Source organism: Periophthalmus magnuspinnatus, chromosome 7 (genome assembly GCF_009829125.3).
Source record: "Periophthalmus magnuspinnatus isolate fPerMag1 chromosome 7, fPerMag1.2.pri, whole genome shotgun sequence".
NCBI classification, from domain to species: Eukaryota; Metazoa; Chordata; class Actinopteri; order Gobiiformes; family Gobiidae; genus Periophthalmus; species Periophthalmus magnuspinnatus.
This window is the reverse complement of record NC_047132.1, coordinates 172,110-192,710: the sequence shown is the minus strand read 5'-3', so window position 1 is coordinate 192,710 and position 20,601 is coordinate 172,110. Positions and strand designations below refer to the sequence as shown.

General features: G+C 39.2%; 1 protein-coding gene across 1 annotated transcript; it reads right to left on the bottom strand.

Annotated features, from left to right (window-relative positions):
• Positions 1–1,744: 1,744 nt before the first annotated feature.
• l3mbtl1 (L3MBTL histone methyl-lysine binding protein 1) lies at positions 1,745–20,382 on the bottom strand. Its single transcript, XM_055222865.1, has 22 exons — positions 20,354–20,382; positions 17,524–17,740; positions 14,751–14,920; positions 14,136–14,277; positions 13,117–13,588; positions 12,579–12,714; positions 12,083–12,131; positions 11,927–12,015; positions 10,059–10,163; positions 9,853–9,988; positions 8,984–9,075; positions 8,750–8,901; positions 7,989–8,065; positions 7,778–7,863; positions 7,583–7,693; positions 5,409–5,550; positions 5,230–5,332; positions 4,958–5,146; positions 4,819–4,868; positions 4,530–4,687; positions 4,378–4,440; positions 1,745–4,158 (listed from the first exon to the last, which is right to left on the bottom strand). The coding sequence occupies exons 1-22, from the start codon at positions 20,354–20,356 to the stop codon at positions 4,024–4,026; spliced, it is 2,877 nt and encodes a 958-aa protein (XP_055078840.1). The 5' UTR covers positions 20,357–20,382; the 3' UTR covers positions 1,745–4,023.
• Between the last annotated feature and the right edge of the window lie 219 nt (positions 20,383–20,601).

The following is a 20,601-nucleotide window of genomic DNA, read 5'->3' as shown; positions in this document are numbered from 1 at the left end:
ACTTTAGATGTACTTATTGGTAATGGATGACGTCACTTGTTTCAATATATTTGTAAAAAAAACATTATTGAATCGGTGAACATATCTTGCTGGTGCAATATGTAACTTCTCTGGTGGGACTCCGCCACCAGCTTATTTTCATGTAGATATTATTGATTTACCTAGAACATTCCACAATATGGCATTCAACTAACATAATGCTAATGCTGTGGAAATTCAAGGCAAAGCAATATCTCTACGGAGATAAACATCTGTAAGTCAAATGATGTAGCACCAAGTACATTAAAAAGTGCTTCCCATAATCTCTCCAGTCAAAATCACACTTATATGATTATAAAATAGTAATGTTATGATCATATTAAATTAACTTTACTCATTAAAACATGACTGCTTAAATATAAAATACAGGTAAAAGTGTAATTTATAATCCACTCACAAAATCTAGACAAACAATTTCTTCCTGATTTGAAGGACTTTATGAGGCCCTTTGACCATTCACAAAATATAACATTTTGATTTGTATTGTTATGACCACGGAGGACAGTTGCTATAGATTGAAATCCATGAATAGTAGTATATTCTAAATTCTTATCATAAATTGATCTGGGCATTTATGCAATACTATATTATTTTGAGTATTCTATGTTTTGCATTTCAAAATTTAGGTCTAAATTGATCTCAAATAGCTTCCAATTATTTAAAAAAAGCTATGTTTTCGATGACTTACCTAAAGCCAGTGTTGTCAGTAGGTGATGTTAATGCGGTGCTCTTATTGTGAAGGGCCTAGAGCAGCAGTGAAAGTGGAGCCAGCTCAGGTTGGCTGAGGACTGCTGCAGGTATCAGCCACAGGTGGATCCAAGGACAGAGGGAGGTTAGACACTCTTTGCACAGGAAACTAGGAGGGAGCTATGATCAAATAAGAAAGCAGGTTCACAAGCAATAACATGATCAGTTTGGAGATATACTTTGTACTCCGCTGACCAGGCACTCAATAAGGATAGCACTCACGCACCAATTGTCTCTGTGTTATTGTGGCTTTGGGCTGTACTTGTCACTAAACAGACTAAGTCAACGCACAGTGCTAATGCACTTCATCGTCATGCTTTGCATAGCCTTACAATACTAATAGGCCCTTCGCCAGCTCCGGCGCTCGTAATATTCAATGGATTTAGTGGCGCTTTAACTTAAAAATGCCGATAAATCAGCAAATACCCATTCCGTTGATCTTTCAGAGTTGAATTGATAATCTGCTGTATTAATCATTATAATACCATAGGTGAAGAACAGGAGAATCTTGTCCATTTTGTGAGTTGTATAGATTGTGTAGGTGAGGGGCTCCGTGGACAGAGAAAAGGGAGGTCTGTCACCAACAACACTGAGCTGTTGTAACAATACTGTGAATGTGGCAATGTGATACAAGCACATACAGTTTATAGTCAATACGTCAGGCCAGGGCTAATGCTAATGCTGCTATCTCATCAGTGGCACAGCTGGTAGAGCACTCATTCTAACAGGAAGGTTTGCATTGCCATACCAGCTTCAACCAGTGCAGTGATTTGTCCTAACATTTATATCACAATATGAATGAAAGAATTATATGTATAATATATACAATATAACTAAAGCTAAACAAATGCTTCATTACTGTGCCTTTTAATTGTAATTGAGATAAACAATGCACAATTATGACCTTTCTTTCTAATTGTAAAGAAACAAGAGTCCGTCACTGGACAAGACAATTTTTGTTTTATTACTTGAGATGGCGTTGATGATTGTAGACACACATTACTTGAACACGCTCACGCACACACGAGTCCCACCAGAGAGACACACCACAAAGAAGCCCTTTAACAATCTGGAATAAATAACATCTCATTTCTTTACATGTAAACTGCTAAGTGCTCTTTTTACATTGTTCATATAGAAAAGCAGTCAGGAATCTGTGTCTGGCTCATACTTGTGCTAAGATACCAGTGCAACATGTCTGTACTTGTAAATATTCAACAAACAAACCGAAAAAAACACATCCCATGCGATTTTCGTGTTACACTTCCTTTTCAGACACATATCAAGATTGGGTTAAGAATCAAAGTAGCTTATTTGACACAGGCTCATTCAGAACTAGCTTCATCAGTACTTCACTTTCAGCTTGTTTATTGCACATTTCCAGAAGCCACTCAAAGCTTATCAAACCCACCAACCATGATCTTTCAGTTCTAAATAGTAATGCCCAGTAGTTTGTATAATATATTAATACATCTGTTTGTAGAAAGCTCAACAATTTGGAGACGCAGACAGGAGTGTATGCATACTACCTTAAAGAGGAATTGCAGTAAATCAATGTTTCTCAAACTGTGGTATGTGTACAAATGGTGGTCCACTAGCACTTCCAGGTGGTTCAGTGATTCCGGTGCAGTTGTAATCTTTAATCCACATTTTGTCCTCCTTTCAGTTAGTCCTTGTTTAGCTTTTTTAAGAACTAGTATAGGAACTGTGTAGTCCTAATTTAGACCTGCTTGGATACCACCACGTTTCCAAGTACCACCAACTATTTTCTTTGGTGGTACTTGGAGTGAAAAGTTTAAGAACCACTGCAGTAAACAGAGCCATTAATAGTTATTTTTGTTTTAAAAGCCTTGCAGTGTAAGTTGCTAGGATCTAGGTGGTAGCTGAATATCATAATGCTGTTTTGTCCTCGGGCAGGACACTTCACCCTTTGGGGAGTACTGTCACAAACAACACTTTGGGTCATCGCTCCTGTGTGCTACTCTAAACAAATACGCAATGGAATTTTTCAGAGTCTTTTACAAAACACTGCACAATTCATTTGATAGCACAGATTGTACTGTATATGCTAGATTTAAAGGAGACATATTATGCAAAAACAACTTTTATTAGCTATTAATTATGTTGTAATGGTGTACCCTCGTCATTAGCTTACACAGCATTGTATTTTGAGTGAGTCATGTATGTTTGAGTAATCCTGTATTGTTCTGCATTTGAGGCTTGAGTGCTCTGTTTTCACCTACCCCATATCTTCACCCACATCCCTGTTTCTATTGAATCTGGGTTACACATGTAGGGTTTTAAAATGTCACATTACCATTTTGTCCAATAAAAAACATGTTAATTAAAATCCACTGTTTGCTATAGTAAAATGGCATTAATGTAGAGATGGGGCCTATTACATCTGCAGTTTTTCAGTGGTCCCATCTATTATTAAGCCATTTTAGATCAATATTGTGATTTACAATGAACAAAATGTAAAATGAAGATCTACACATGTTATGGCTCATTACTAAGTATGTGAAAAAGCATAATATGTCTTCCTTAACTTCTTGTGTGTTGATCGACTACATCTGTAAAAGTTTCACACTGACAGCTCAGTCTTAACATCTCATTAGTGTAACATAACAATAGTGTGCTCCTGTTCTTGAGTATGCACTGACCTGTTCTGATCCTACCCAAAGTCCTGGAAGAGTTCAGCTTCACTTACTCCAAGCTCTGATTATAAGGGAAGCATCTACGCTCTCTGCAAAGGAAAATATTGTCAATTATAGCTGTTTCTGAGTCAGCCTCCCAATAGTTCTTGTTCATAATAGGCATATTAGATGTTACAACACTGCTCTACTCTGACTCAAATGTGAAGAAAGTTCTTAAAGACTTTTTAAAGACATTAAATAGCACCTTAAATTAATGGTAGAAGTTTGCTAGTTAATAGGTAGTTTTTTTAACCTGATCAATTTATTTTAAGAATCCTTGTCAAATCACTGTTTTGTCAAGCCCTTTTGGCACATTGAATACAAGAGAATTTCAGTGCATCATATGTGGCAATTTCACACTCTTTCTCAGCCCATGCTTCTATCCTCTACCTGAACTCCTCTGTGCTCTGCTCCTCTGACCCTCCTGCTCTCTTTCTCTCTCTCCTCTCTGATGGGCACAGGACACCAAACACATGAAGCACAGCGGGCGTTCCCTGCCACTGAATGACTTGGCACACGATGAGAGTGATGGGAAGGCCGTTCACTTAAGACCGTCGTCTGTGCTCTTCAACATGAGGATGGCATTGGAGATCTTCAAAGCAGGGCCCAGTTTGATGCTCATGATCTTCACGATGTCCATCTGAGTCAGCAGCAGGAAGGCCTCGCCATCAATCATCTGAGGAAAAGGGTCAGAGGTCAGGGATCAGACTCAGGAAGCCCATACTGTTTGCACATAACATTTAGCAGCTCAGCTAAAAATAGTTACAATATGTATACATTCAAGTAGGCAAAACAAACAAGCAATTGTTGGAGAATAAAGAAAGATATTCTAAAGGATGCCAACAGCACTGCCAAACTCAGCATTATGCTCTATTCCATTGGTTGATGTGCTCACCTCTTCTTTGAAGAGACGTGCCTGCTCCTCACAGCCAATGAGGTTTTGGACAAACATGAAAACCTGCAGCCCAGCACAGTGTAATCAGTGCTAATGACACACAGTGGTAAATACCGCATAAGTACATATAAGTGCAGTATAAGTGAGCTGACCTCATCCACGGTCCATGCTGCCACCTGACTGGCATCAATGCCCTGCACCCCAGGCAGCAACTTACAATGCTGCTCCCAGCACAGAGACAGTGAGCGGTCAGACTGGCCACTCAGAGCCGACATGAAGAGAGAGGGGTACACGTCTTCAGCCGACAGACCTGCACACAGAAAAGTAGGAAAAAAACTTGTAGGTCTATCACAATGTTACAACATTTAAGAGAACACAGCTTCTGTACCTACACAAAGGGAAGTTTTTGGATTCTATGTCATCTTTAAGACTATGTATTACCTTGATAGTCTCTTTGCTGGTTCTTCCTGTATTTTGGAGGACGTCCAATCCTGTAAAAAACACAAGTTTTTACAAGTTTTCTCATCACATATCTTTCTTCCTTACACAGCTGTACTGTTGGAATCAGTCATTGTTTTACCTGCCGCGGTAGTGTGTTTTCTTGGTCCTTTGGCCAAAGAAGAGATTTCTTTTGCCCTCTGAGTCTGACAGGTCTGCCTTCAGTCGCCCCTGGTTACGCTCAGCCAATGGGCAGCCGGAAATACAGTGATGTGCCGTAAATCGACCAGTCACATGCCCTGAGCCATCACAGCCAGGAGTGGGACACTTCCTGTTGCCATATATGGAATACAAGGTATTGTTATAAAGATGATTAGTCATATGTTTGAGTTGAGTAGTACCAATAAGTCTGACCTGTTGTGGAAGCTATATTTGCTGGTTCTTGCGTGGCCCATGGGTTTGCAGGGGACAGAGGAGGGATACGTGGACTGTCCTGTCACTGGAGGTTCTCTCACTCCTCAGAAGAGCACACATAGGACACTGTAGATAAACTTAGCTGGGTTAGTAAACTCTAGTAAGGTTGCTATAGTTACCATGTGCTTGTGGAGTTTTGGAGTCTCGAGGAGGCACTTTGAGCGGGTGCCCGGTCGCCTCACACCAGCCAGCCGGATGGATGTCTGGGTTATCTGAGTCCATCCACTCATCATACACGTGACTCCAGCCATCATAATGGATCTGCCCAACACAAACACATTCAGTACACTGCACAGAAAAAGAAACTCAAGGCATTCTATTATGTATTTCACATGCAGTGGGGAAAAAGTATTTAGTCAGCCACCGATTGTGCAAGTTCTCCCACTTAAAAAGATAAGAGAGGCTTGCAATTTTTTCATCATAGGTACACTTAAACAATGAGAGACCAAATGAGAATGAGAACCAATGTTTGATTTTTGAAGAATTTATTTGCAAATTATGTTGGAAAATAAGTATTTGGTCAATAACAAAATTCCATCACGATACTTTGTTATATATTCTTTGTTAGCAATGACAGAGGTCAAACGTTTTCTGTGTCTCCACAAGGTTTTCACACACTGTTGCTGGTAGTTTGACCCATTCCTCCTGCAGATCTCCTCTAGAGCAGTGATGTTTTGGGCAACATGGACTTTCAACTCCCTCCAAAGATTTTCTATGTGGTTGAGATCTAGAGACTGGCAAGGCCACTCCAGGACCTTGAAAGGCTTATTATGAAGTCACTCCTTCATTGCCCGGGCGGTGTGTTTGGGATCATTGTCATGCTGAAAGACCCAGCCACATTTCATCTTCAATGCCCTCGCTGATGGAAGGAGGTTATCACTCAAAATGTCATGATACATGGCCCCATTCGTTCTTTCCTTTACAAGAATAAGTCGTCCTTGTCCTTTTGTAGAAAAACAGCCCCAAAGCATGATGTTTCCACCCTCATGCTTCACAGTAGGTCTAGTGTTCTTTGGATGCCACTCAACATTCTTTCTCCTCCAAACATGACAAGTTGAGTTTTTACCTAAAAGTTCTATTTTGGTTTCATCTGACCATATGACATTCTCCCAATCCTCTTCTGGATCATCCAAATGCTTCTACCAAACTTCAGACGGGCCTGGACATGTCCCGTCTTAAGCAGGGGACACGTCTGGCACTGCAGGATCTGAGTCCCAGGTGGCGTAGTGTGTTACTAATGGTAGCCTTTGTTACTTTGGTCCCAGCTCTCTGCAGGTCATTCACCCATGTGCTTCTGGGATTTTTGCTCACCGTTCTTGTGGTCATTTTGACCTCACGGGGTGAGATCTTGCGTGGAGCCCCAGATCGAGGGAGATTATCAGTGGTCTTTTATGTCTTCCATTTTCTAATAATTGCTTCCACAGTTGATTTCTTCACACTAAGCTGCACCTATTGCACATTCAGTCTGCCCAGTCTGGTACAGGTCTACAGTTTTGTTTGTGGTGTCCTTTGACAGCTCTTTGGTCCTGGCCATAGTGGAGTTTGGAGTCTGACTGTTTGAGGTTGTGGACAGGTGTCTTTTATACTGATAATGAGTTCAAACAGGTGCCATTAATACAGGTAACGAGTGGAGGACAGAGGAGCCTCTTAAAGAAGAAGTTACAGGTCTGTGAGAGCCAGAAATCTTGCTTGTTTATTTTACTGAGGAATTTATCAATTAATTCTTAAAAAAATCCTACAAAGTGATTTCCTGGATTCTTTCCTCCACATTCTGTCTCTCATAGTTGAAGTGAAACAGGCCTCTCTCATCTTTTTAAGTGGGAGAACTTGCATAATTGGTGGCTGACTAAATACTTCTTTGCCCCACTGTACATATAACTGACTTATTAAAGTGGACATAGTAAGTGTTATTTTTGCTATATTAAAATACTTTCGAACCTCTGAATAACTTTAATTTTTTTTATTAAAACAGATATTATTATTATTATTATAACTATTATTATTATTATTATTATTTCCACTGATAAAAATGGTGCTCTTTTGTAATACTTTCTCTTTTACTTTCCATTGACTACTTGAATAGGATCAGTTGTCCTGTAATGTCATCTGCCAATTATGAATAAATATATAAAAAGTTAGTAGCGCAACACAACACAATGATAGATACTTTACTTTAATTACTTTAATTATCAGTCAGATTCTGGTGAAGGTGAATGAAATTTCATAACAACAGGAACAACTTCTTGGATTCAGTGATTAATAAGGTGATAACCTCCTTTAAGCTAAAACCTACCTTGATGCGGTGGGTGTCGACCTCCTCCACTGTGGCCACTCGTATCAGCCCTGGACTCCTCCTATCCACGGCCTCTAACTTCATGTGAGTCTGAAAACTGTGAGGAGGGCGCTGCAGGAACAGCACAGGCTACATTATTGTTTACACAAAGAAATACAAGCCAAATGCGCATTACATTTTGCAAACGTGACAAACCATTTTAAACGCTTCAGGGGTCACAGCTCTTGCTCCAGTTTCCTCTAGATACCGTGACCAGGAAAAGAGGCTCTGGTCTGGGTAATCTAAAGAACCATGCCACAAATGTGACAACTATTACATCCACTCACTTATCAACAACCTTTTATAATAACATGAATAAAATGTATTATTATGGTATATATTAGGATTGGGTATGGTAAAATGTGACCTTGCGGTGGGGTTAGGGGGAGGTTCCTCTCCTGGCACCAGCCAATGGGGTGAATGTATGGGCTACTGGAGTCACACCTGTAAGAAACAATCACCAAAGAAAGACAAAAAGGTTTAATAACTGGATTCAGATAATAAAAGCTAAACATTTAGATTAAAGCTTTATTCTGTTGGGGTTCCACTTTTTGTAAGTAAGAAAAAGTCATGTGAATGTATTAAAAACACAACATGAAGCCATTTGTCTTTTCATTTGAAAGGTTGGGCTAGATGTTGGAGGCCCTCTGCTGGCAACACTATAGTGAAAGCTTTTTTTCCCCATAATAAATCTAAATACAACCCCTATCAACATTATAAATGGAACACATAAAATACAGTTCAAAATACAGACCATCGACAACCAGTGCTGTGAGCACTGACTAAACCTGCTCTCGCTGCCCCCTGCTGGCCTCTTACTCTCTATCGGAGCATTCTGCCTGGACTGTTATACTTTATAACTAGTCCATAAATCTAATTTTAGTGATATTGGCTTAAGCTTTGAAATGGGACTTGCCAATCATTATTCATTGGGACTTGCCCATCATTATAATTTACACTGCCCCTAAAACAAACAAACAAACAAACAAACAAATAATCTTGGAGTGGATCTGGCTGATTTAGAATACTAGCAGACAGTTTAAGCAGTCTGATGAATGAAACTTAAAATGTGCAGAAGCACAAACTGGATTATTAAAACAAGAATAATAAATCAAAGTAAAACATGACCAGTAGTCATATGTGTCATCCCAGTTGTCAAAGTGCACCAAGAAGCGTTGGTCCACCACATCAGTGACAGTAGCCACACAGATAAGAGACGGGTTCATGCGATCCACTGCCTCCAGTTTCATGCCCACCTCGAAGCCACAGTTCATATCAGTCTGAACACAAACAGGAAACAGTCATACAGGGTTTCTATGCAAATATGGTGCAATTTGATATATTATTTGCAGCCATAAATACCCGGCCAGAACTTGCAAAGAGTTCTTTTGGAGCGACTTGTGCTTTAGTCATCTTCAAGTAGTTGGCCCAGGTAAACTCCTCTTCTTTACATCCTGCAATATTACTCACATGTCATAGTGATTCTGAATACTGTATTTTCTGGACTATAAGTCGCAATTTTTTTCCATAGTATGTCCGGGAGTGTGACTTATACTCAGATGCGACTTATATGTGAAATTATTGAAATATATAATTTCACATCTTCATTATTGTCACACTGACAACGCCACGAGGAGACGATGGGCTAGTGTACCAGTATCTACAACTCCTGTACCACTGAAAATTTAAAATTTCAGCATTAAGGTAATTTAAGACATCTGAGAAAGACTGAACAAAAATGTGTCCTAAAACAAAATCATATTCTGCTGAGTCTGATGACAGCCACGCAGAAGAGGAAGCAGCGCTTCATCTATGGTTTTTAACTGTTAATATCTTGTGTTAACATACCAGACAAGTATTCAGTTTGTTGTCTATGCTTTATCTAGCAGAATAAATATAAATATGTGTTAGCGTGCTGTACTGCTATTCAGCCTGTTGTTCTCTATTTTACTGTTATTATTATAACTTGCCTTTAAAGATAAAATGTCTGTTCTTGGTCTCAGATTTTATAAAATAAATTTCCCTAAAAATATATAGTGTGACTTATACATGTTTTTTTCTTCATTATTATGCATTTTTTCGCTGGTGCAACTTATGTTCAGATGCCCTGAATGGTGCTGGGGCATAACGTCTACTACTGTTCAAATATTTGTGGTTTATATGACTAGAAAAAAGTCTGTATTACTTACAGTAATACGTATTCTGTGTCATTGTGTGGTGTTGTGTCTGACCTTTGGGAGTGTGCAGCTTGTGTCCCGTGGCCTCACACCAGCCTGTGGGGTGGATGTCGGACGAATTAGCATTCACCCAGAAGTCATGGCAGTCTGAGTAGCCATCAAAATGGAGCCGGAGCCGGTACCCACACACCTAAGGTAAACACAACACAGTACAAGTCACTTCTCCACACAGCACTGCTGCTACGGGAGATACCACTCACCTCAGCCACAGTCAGGACAAAGTACATAGACGGATGCTGTGGGTCGATGCCTTCCAGCTTCATACCCTGTTTGAAGCCGTTTTTCACAGTGGGAACCCTCTGAGACTGGAAAGAACAAATGATGATTGATAGTGGTTTTAAAGGTTGGCACTCAATACAACACCAATTACACCTGATTAACAGACTTCTTTTCTCCTTAAAGTGCATCTGACAGGTTTTCATATTTTTCTTGGATATGGTAAATATTTATTATAATTTTACATCACATGTCATTATTTCAGCATGTCAGTCATCACATTTACAGGTCAATCTACGTTCCTACCCGCACTTATAGACATGAGCGTTAACTAATGAAGAATAAGATCACGGATACAAGCAGTTGAAATGAGTTTGCTCCATAGGGTGGCTGGGTGCTCCCTTAGAGATAGGGTGAGGAGATAAGTCACAAGGAAGGATCTTGGAGGAGACCCGCTGCTCCTCTACATCGAAAGGAGTAAGCGGAGGTGGCTTGAACACCTGTTCCGGATGCTTCCTGGACAACTCCATGGGGAGGTATTCCGGGCATATCACATCGGAGAGAAAGCCCCAGACACACTGGAGGAACTACATCTTTCGACAGGCCTGGGAACGCCTTGGTAAAGAGCTGGAGGAAGTGTCTGAGGTGAGGGGAGGTCTGGGAGTCCTTGCTAAGACTGCTGCCCCCTCGACCTGGGCCCCAGATAAGTGAAAGAAAATGGGTCGAGTTTTACATCAGTTAAGTGACAGTTTGTGGAGAAAAAAAGTGCAAAAAAAACAGGAAGTAGCAGTTTTAAAGTTCTAAAACAGAATACCGCTACGTATGTCATCAACACCAAAAATTCCATTCAAAATCCAGAGACAATTTACACACAAGGAAGGCATTTTTCTGATAAACAAAATAAAGGAATTGTCATCTATTTTCATTTGTTTGTTGTGTAATTTAGTTTTTGCCTTTGTTAAAATTATGGTTGCTAGGTAACAGAATTGGAATAACCTCTATGTACGTATCTGCTTGCCCGTGTTAAACCAGGACGTAAACTTAACTTAAACTTAACCAGAACAAAAAAACTTTGGAAAACCAGAAGTATATATTAACTATGTTTTGGTGAAAAAGTACTCTAACCTGTCATATGCACTTTTTATATAGCAGCACATAATAATAATGACAACAAATCCCTGCCTGCCTCACGCAACTAAAACAACTAATACAGGTGATGTGCCCCTCCCTTACAAAATTATTAAAATAATGAAATAATGAATAGCTTGTTAATGTCAAGTCATTATTCATGATTATAGGAGTCACATTAACTGTTATCTCTAACATGCAATATTTCACATGATCTTTGAATTTTGGGTATAACATTTTCAAGTTAATAAATAATAATAATAATGGCTTACACTTGTAATGCGCTTTTTCAAAGCGCTACACTAAAGTCATTATTCATTTCCACACTTGGTGATGGTAAGCTACTACTGTAGCCACAGCTGCCCTGGGGCAGACTGATGGAAGCGAGGCTGCACCATCTGCCCCTCTGGCCACCACCTATCATTCGAGCACACACCACTTTCATACTAGGCAATGTGGGTGAAGTGTCTTGCCTAAGGACACAACGACAGAACTTGGTCCGAGCGGGACTCGATCCTCCGACCCTCGGGTTGGGGGGACCAACACTCTAACCACTGAGCCACTGTTAAAGGCAAGAGTCAATGCAGGACTTAGGATTTCACTATGTTTTATGTAATAATTTTGCATAAAATGTTTCATCTCACAAAAACAACAAATCTCAAATAAAAAATGTAAAATGTATTTGTATGTCTAGTTGCACGTTTGGAAAATACCAAAAGAATACCTCATGGAATAGCTTGGTGGGTGCAGCGATAGATTTGGTTTCCTCCAGATACTGAGCCCACATCCACAGCTCTGTTTTATTGTCACCACCTTCACCAAAACATCAAATTCATCACTTTTTGCTTTCAACAGATCAAAACACAATATTCAGGCTTACCTCCTCGGATAAGTCTGCAGTCAGACTTAGAGTCATCCATTTTCTCATCCTGGCATAGATGTAGTGGAAATTAAAAAAGGATCAATTGACACTTTGTAGCTAATATCATCAACATTCCCTGGGAAGTGGGTATGGGGGCGGGAAGGGGGGAGTCTGCTAAACACAGATGCTGCGTAACAGGGCTAACAGTGTTTCAGTTAGTCATTGTCACCTTTTTTTTAAAAATAAAACCTAAATGGGGCCATGAAGGCTCATATTCATCACAGGCTCTCAAAATTGTATTAAATCCAGTTGAGTATTTTTTTTCTTAAGTTTTTAGGCTATTTAAAAACTTATCAAGCTGTGTTTGCTAATCTGTACATTGTGTCAACATGAAAACTTCTGAATATTCCTCCATAGACATACATGAAGAACCCCCCAGCGTGATGTCACTGCAAATTCCTAACATGAAATGATGTATGCAATATGAAAATATGTCATTAAAATTATGTTCCACCGTTCCGTCTAAGTCGGAGTCCTCATCAGATGGACTGAGGTACTCTTTTCTTTTCCTTTTCCGCATTGGTTTGAGATGGTCCGCATTTAGTGAGACCCTCCCTCCTGCAGGTACCTTCTCCACAACAATGGTCCTCCTGTGACAAAGGATTAATATTTATAAATCTATTATAAAATAACTTAGCAATCAACATAATACAACATCAAGCGCTAAGAATCTAAAGGGTGTTAGTGACTATTTGGTCATTTTAGAAATGAGCCAAAACATTTCACAGCAAATCAGAAAAAAACAAACAAAAACACCTAGGTCTGAAAGCAAAAATACAGATAGGGAACTACTTTATATATAGTGTTTAGTATAGTATATATTTTTATTTATTTATTTTTATATTTATTTTTATGTTTTTGTACTTTTCTGGTGGGGGGTTATACAATGATTTCTAAAATGTGTTTAACTTTTTTTTCTTTTTTTTCCAAAATAAGGATCACACCCTTCAGACCCTCAATATATTGGGAGTTCTGAGTGGCCACTACAGTACTTGTCTGTAATTGGTTCCCTGCGCAGTTCATCCCCAAAGCTCCTCTGTGTGGCTTTGGGTACATGGTTATGAAGAGGTACTCCGGTCGGGACCTCAGCTTTGATCTGGATGGCAGGTTTATTCGGGGCCTCAGCTTTAGTTGGTACTTCAACTTTGGTCTGGACCATGGCTTTGCTCTGGACCTCAGCTTTGGTCTGGACTGCGGGATTAGCTGAAGAATCAATTTTGGTGTGCACATCAGCTTTGGTCGGAACCTCTGGTCTGTTTTGAACCTCAGCTTTGGTCTGGACCTCGGCTTTGGTCTGGACCTTGGCTTTGGTCTGGGCCTCAGCTTTGATCTGGACCTCTGGTCTGTTCTGGACCTCAGTTTTGTTCTGGACCTCGGTTTTGGTCTGGACCTCTGGTCTGTTCTGAACCGGTCTCTCTGGCTCGACGACTGGAGGCCTCACAGTGACAACAGGAGTTGACACATCTGGGAAAGAGAAACACAATATCTTTATTTCAGATGGATTTGGACAGAAGACTTAAGTAGGTTAATGTCTTGTTGCTTGCATTATTACCCCTATTATCCAAATCATTCAAAGTAATGACAGTAGCTCTTATGGCCTCCGGAGCACTGTGGAGTAGACAGACTGGATTCACTCCATTGAGAGTCTATTTTTACTGAATGGCCCAGCCCTCCACAAGTTTTTCCCTTAATAAATGTTAGTAATGCCACGATCATGTGGTCTCACAATTATAGATTTTAAAGACTGTGGCCACAACAGTACAGTTGGACCCAAAAGTTTTTATGTCACTGTGGCTAATAATCTATGTACAATTTTGCCTACTGAACATGACCCTAAACGTGACAGAGTGTCTTTTTTATTCTCTATGTAACTTTATCATATATACCTAATTTGAAACGTTTAATATAGTTTCTTTCATTATTACAGTAGGAATGCTCCAAGCATTCCCTTTATATATTGATAAAAATATGTTCTATAAAAGGATGGCAGGTCTAGCTCTGTGCGATGTACCTTTGTTTTCCACCGAGGCCTTGTCTGAGTCAGTGGATTTCCCAGAGGTCCCTGCTGCTGCTGGCTCAGAGGTGGTGCTAGTGCTTCCTGTGCTCCCTGGAGTGATCAATGTGCTTAGTGTCCCTACGTCACTCACACAGAACTGTAAGAACAAAACACAGCATTTCAGACAGCTTCTATGGAAAAGACTATCTTTCTCTCATTTTACAATATGGGTTGTAACTAACAATTATTTTAGAAGATGACAAGTGATTATTTTGTCAATGAGTCACCTAGTCAACTAAATTTGAAATATGGTGATGAAATATGGTGAATAAAGTGTATTATTGATCAAAATCTGAAATTTTGACATTTTAATTTAATATTGCTGCTGTGTTTGTCTTTTGGCATGGGTTTAAAGTCTAGAGTCTGTATAGGTAACAATTAGGACTATTAAGATTAAATTGAATAGTCAATTACTCACAATTATTTTGAAAACTAATATATAAAACCCCATGCTTCTAATCATTGCATGTGGCTACTCTATCACTGCTTATTAAAAGACATTAACATGACCACTGTTAATGAAAAAGAATCCCCATGACTCTGGCAATGCCCGGGGCCAGAGGAGCTCACCTTGAGGTTGGTGCTGGGCAAAATGGCCATGCCTTCTTTCCACTCCAGCACATGGACGATGCTACAGGCTCCTCCAACATGAGCCGTGAGGGTGGGGGGTGTGGCCTTGGTCCCATCTCCCAGGGTTACGGCCTGTGTCATCTCCATTTTCTGATGACTGGGTACGGGAGCTGAGAAGGGTTACAAAAAGATGTATTAAGTTCAAGTTTAACAGTCACCTTACTTTGTGCCCTATCAATGCAATTCCACGATGTCACTGATTGCATGCATCATGAACATTTTTACTAGAAATTTCAGAAAGCAGGCTATATGTGTAACCTTCAGAACTACAGTTGAAACCAGAAGTTTACATACACTATATAAAAAGACACATGTGCTTTTGTTCTCACTGCAGTAGGATTACTATTGCAAAAACACATCATCAGTAGGGTAAAACGAACATGTCTTACGATGGTCTAATCCCAGCTCATGTTCATTAGTGGGTGAACAATCCAACGCTTGGTGAATTCTGCCTCACAAATCAGACAGAATTTTTCCTGTTTTAGGTCAGTTAGGATCACCAAAATTATTTCTATCTGGTAAATGCCAGAATAATGAGAGAAGGATTTTTCTTATTTTCTTTTCTTCAAAGTCAGAAGATTACATACAGTAAGATTACTATGCATTTAAACAATCTGTGAAAACCAAGATGATGTCATGTCTTTGGAAGTTTCTGATAGGTTTATTGACCACATTTGACTTAACTGGAGACACATCTGTGGATGTATTTGAAGGCACACCTGAAACTAACTCCTTCTTTGTGTAAAATCATGAGAACGTAAGAAGAAATCAGTCAAGATAGAATTGTGGACTTGCAAAAGTCTAGTCTATCCTTGGGTGCAATTCCCAGATGTCTGAAGGAGCTATGTTCATCTGTTGAAACAATTATATACAAGTATAAACACCATGAGAATGTCCAGCCATCAGACCACTCAGGAAGGAGACGGGTTCTGTGTCCCAGAGATGAACGTGCTTTGGTCCAAAATGTGAATATCAACCCAAGAACAAAAGCAAAATACCTTGTGAAGACGCTGGTAAGAGTGTGTCATTATCTACAGTGAAACAAGGACTGTACCGACATGGGCCAAAAGGTCACTCTGCAGGAAGAAGACATTACTCCAAAGGTAACATAAAAAACCCAGATTACAGTTTGCAAATGCACACAGGGACAAACACCTTAATTTTTGGAGACATGTCCTTTGGTCTGATGAAACTAAAATTGAATTGTTTGGCCATAATGAGCATTTTTACATTTGGAGAAAAAAGGGGAAAACTTGCAAACCTGAGAACACCATCCCAACTGTGAAATACAGGGGTGGCAGCATCATGTTGTGGGTTGTTTTGCTGCAGGAGGGACTGATGCACAAAACAGATGACATCATGAGGAAAGAATATTATGCGAAAATACTGAAGCAACATCTTAAGACATCAGCCAGGAAGTTAAAGCTTAGGCGCAAATGGGTCTTCCAAATGGACACTGACCCAAAGGATACTTTGGTTACAAAGTGGCTTAAGAACAAAGTCAATGTTTTGGAGTGGCCCTGATCTCAATCCTACTGAAAATGAATGGGTAGACCTGTGCAAGCATGGCACATGCCTTTTCACATGCCTTTTCAAACTTGGTTCAGTTACAACAGTTCTGTCAGGAGGAATAGGCCAAAATTCCTGCCAACTATTTTGAGAAGCTTGATATCCAAAATGTTTGACCCAAGTCACACAGTTTAAAGGCAATGGAACCAAATACTAATCAAATGTATGTAAACATTTGACTTTGAAGAAAGTCATGAAAAATTGTCTTAAAAATTATCTCATTATTCTGGTAACTGTATTAATCCTAATTGACCTAAAACTGGAAAAGAATTGTCTGATTTCATGTCAGACAAAGAAAAATAAATGGATGTGTCTTTTTATATAGTGTATGCAAACTTCTGGTCAACTGTAGATACCAGCATGTGGTGCCATCTGCTGAGCTTTCAGTTGCTTTTAAGCTTATATTTTATGTATGGATAACATAAGGATGTGATGAATGATCTGCAGTTTTTAAAACCAGTAGGACATATCCGTATGATAATTATTGTGTAATAATGACTTCTCAGAAGTCTGGTTTTAAAAAGTTAACTAAAAGTCAAGCACAGACAGCTGTATTGCAGCAGTGTAGTTCCTGGAGTGGCATTCTAGTGGACCTCAAACGTAGAACAGAGCAGGCAGGCCTCTTAGCTTTTCTAATATTGAATATTGATACTAAATTCAAAATTAACTACCAAAATATAACTAAAAACTTTATTATTTATTTATTTTCCCTTGAGAAAGATTTATGAGGAAAAACTATTATTAAAGATATAAATTTGTATCTTTATTTACACATGAAAAGCCCTAGTGCAAGTTAATTCTGAGAGCTTTTTGCATATTTCATCCTAGGGACTTAAGATGCATGGAGAAAAAAAACAATGAGGCATTTGCAAAAGCCTTAACACCCCCCCCCCCCCCAAGTCTCTTACAAATGAAGAACACTCTTCCTGCTGATAAAGAACACCAACTTAACACTGATTATAAAACCAAAGGGCAGAAATGATAAAATCTATTAAGAGGCTTTGAAAAAGCTGGCTTGAAAATGTTCCTTTCTAAACTTTAAGGGTATGCACTGCATGGCTTAATTCTATAGTAAAATTACACTTAGCTATAAGGCTCTGACATACTTTTGTAAACCCTGATTGTTGGGCAATGATGCTGGTACCTGGGAGGAGGAGGGCGGTGGTGGTGTGGGACTGGGCTCTGGGCTTGCTCTTGGCCACAGTGTCAGTGCCACAGAGCAGGATGGTTTCAGAGGAGGAGGGCCCTACAGTAGGAGGAGCAGGGGGAGGGTCCAGGAGGGAGTGTTCCAGCTCTGTGGGAGGAGCCTCTGAGTTCATTTTGGCACTCATGACCACTTCACTGTCCCTCACTCCGGAGCGCTGGAAACACAAATGGAATGATTAACAGTGGACTTTGACAAACCAAATATTTAGGCTGTAAGCAGTATTTTGGGTGTGTGAATAAATGAATGAATGTTTTTAGAAATGGTGTATTTGAGGGGCGAGATGTATTGTATTTGATGTATGCACCATATGTTTACAGGTCTTTTATCCACCTACACCAAACTGTTACTGTTACTTAACATCAGCTTGTCCAGGGACTACAGGTGGAAACTAGTATTTATGCTATAACCAGGAACCTTACATCTTTCCTGTTTTTTTAAGGTCAATGTAGTGGCGTGCACTGTCCCTGTCTAAATAAAAGCATACTATACCATCTTTGTCAATTGTAAGTTGTGGTACAAACCCGAAGCTGACACAGTTATAAGATTTTCCAATTAGCTGTGACAAGGATTCATGTTCATTAAAGTATTTATGAGCAAAACAAATTTAATACCATCCTGTGGAGCATTGTAGGTAAAGCAAAACATCAATAAAGCCAAACAGTTGCCAGACCCTCCATCAGAAAAGTTACACAGTGTACCTTTGACATAACATTCAAAAGAAAATGTAAGAGTGAAACCGCTAGGCGAATACTAACATCTGTTAGCGAATATGTGTCAGATCTAATGAAACATGAAATGACGTTTCAGTACTTCTTCATAAACAATTCTGAATAAAAAAGAGAAACAATTTCAAAACCACATACTGTATTGCAGATGTGGGTAGTACTCATTACTAGTACGGTAGTAGCCTACTCATAACTCAAGTACATTTACTAGAGTAGTTTTTTAATTACTCATATTAGTTCTCCAATTGGAGTAATTTACTGTACATGTAACAGTACTCTTACTCAGGGCCGGCCCTAGCTTTCAGGGGGCCCTAAAATGAATTTGTCTCAGAGGCCCCCTGCAGTGGACATCCCCTGACTCAGGTATTGGTGATTTATATTTGACAACCTTATGACTCTGCTCCTATCACCTCAACTTATTGTATTTGTATTTACAATTGAAACCAGACATTTACATACATTGTATAAAGACACATACACGCTGTCAGCTGTGATAGCCTAAGACAGTGTGTGTGTGTTTTTATACATTCAAACATTCATAGAAGACTAACTGATAGCTTATTGTGAAAGAAAAGGCCAACAATCAAAACAATCAATCAACAGCAATTATGTCGCTCCAATATATATCCTTTACTTATTATATAAACATCCAGCTTCACTGTTTTATCCTGGCATGTCATGTCCTTTAGAGCAAGAACTAAGTAATAGGCTGTTTGAGTCACACAGAGCTGCCCACACCTCTGCCCGGATAAAAATACAATGTAGGCAACAGCAGGTATTTTGCGATTATAGATAAAAAACAAATGTAATCATTTGAGAGGGATATTTAGGCTGCTGTAAACACACATCCTGTTTCTAATAACACTTTACATATTATATTATATTCAATATAAATATATGGGCTCTTGGGGGCCCTCTGGTGGCCTCAGGGCCCAAAGCAGCTGCTTCGTCCGCTTATAGGCTGGGCCGGCCCTGCTCTTACTTGAGTAAATATTTTGGTTCCTCTTCCCACTGTGAGTAAGTCTACAAGTGACAAAAGCACTATAGAGTGATTATATAGAGTGATTTGAACATTTATGTTTCTTGGGCTGGTCCTTCAGATATGATTTAACTTGTCTAATTTTAGAAAATACCAGATTTTGGGCTTTATTGTTTTCCCCTTCCAATATCAGTAAATTAAATGAGTGTCAACTACTCTCTTAGTTTGCACTTCTATTATTAAACCTACCATATATTTGTCTATTATTATTTTGAAGTAACAGTACTCTTACTTGAGTACACTTTTGGCTCCTCTTCTCATCTCTGCAGTATGTCCATAATTCACATAGACTCACAGAAAATAAACAGATATCTATATCTTGACTGCAAATACTGTAATCTGGTTCAGTTAGATTTTAAACAGCTTGTGGCATATCACTAACAAGGGCATTCAAAGTTAGTGGCCATTTATGACTGTAATATGGAATAATATGAAGCAACAAAAAAAAAACAAAAGAAAAAGCAAAACAATACAACCAAAGCAATTTTAATTTCATAACCATGACCCCGAATGACTTAACAGCAGATTCTATTAATAAAAAAGCACGATGAAGCAACATTTATCTTAAGAAAAGCAATTCGGTTAAAATGGCGGAGGATGTGACACAACGTTGAGCCAACAAAATGTGTAAAAGGCAGTCAAATACTCGTTTTTTCCCTGATAAATTTACCCTGTCACCCGCCCGGCTTACGTCTACAAAACCGGTCCCATTTTAGATGAATTATTTAGTTATACAGAGATTTATTATCCCTTAAAAAGCCACCTAAGCTAATAATAGTTAAGTCAATTAAGCGCCTGCCATGACCAGTTATACATTTGAACGTGAAAAGCTTACAATTTGATTTTCAGAACGTCGATAATAGGTTTTAACGACGGAAAATTAACTGTCGGGTTTGAGGACGTTTTGGCTTAAAGGCTCGTGAATTGGAACCCATTCTCCGAGAAGATTAATGTGAAAATAAATCGTATTTCGAGCAGGTTTTGGACTGAAATTTGGGCTTACCATCTCTGATCTCCTGCAGCTCCGGAGCTCCCACTGCGCATGCGCGGAACAAACGTACTCTCAAGCTGTATTTGCACAATCCACAACAAAAATCAAATACAGGTTTGACTCATGACACCTTCCATTTTAGCCCATAAAATCTATGAACATTATAGTAGGTTTGCAAGTACTAAGATAAATCCAAATTTGGAGTACAAACTCAAAACTTACTAAAGTTAGGACAATTAACTGGATATAGGTCACGTTTA

Coding starts and splice junctions, on each gene's coding strand:
- l3mbtl1 (XM_055222865.1), bottom strand. Junction 7,864..7,988: donor CCCCCTAACCCCACCGCAAG/GTCACATTTTAC, acceptor ATGGTTCTTTAG/ATTACCCAGACCAGAGCCTC. Junction 5,147..5,229: donor AAATATAGCTTCCACAACAG/GTCAGACTTATT, acceptor ATATGGCAACAG/GAAGTGTCCCACTCCTGGCT.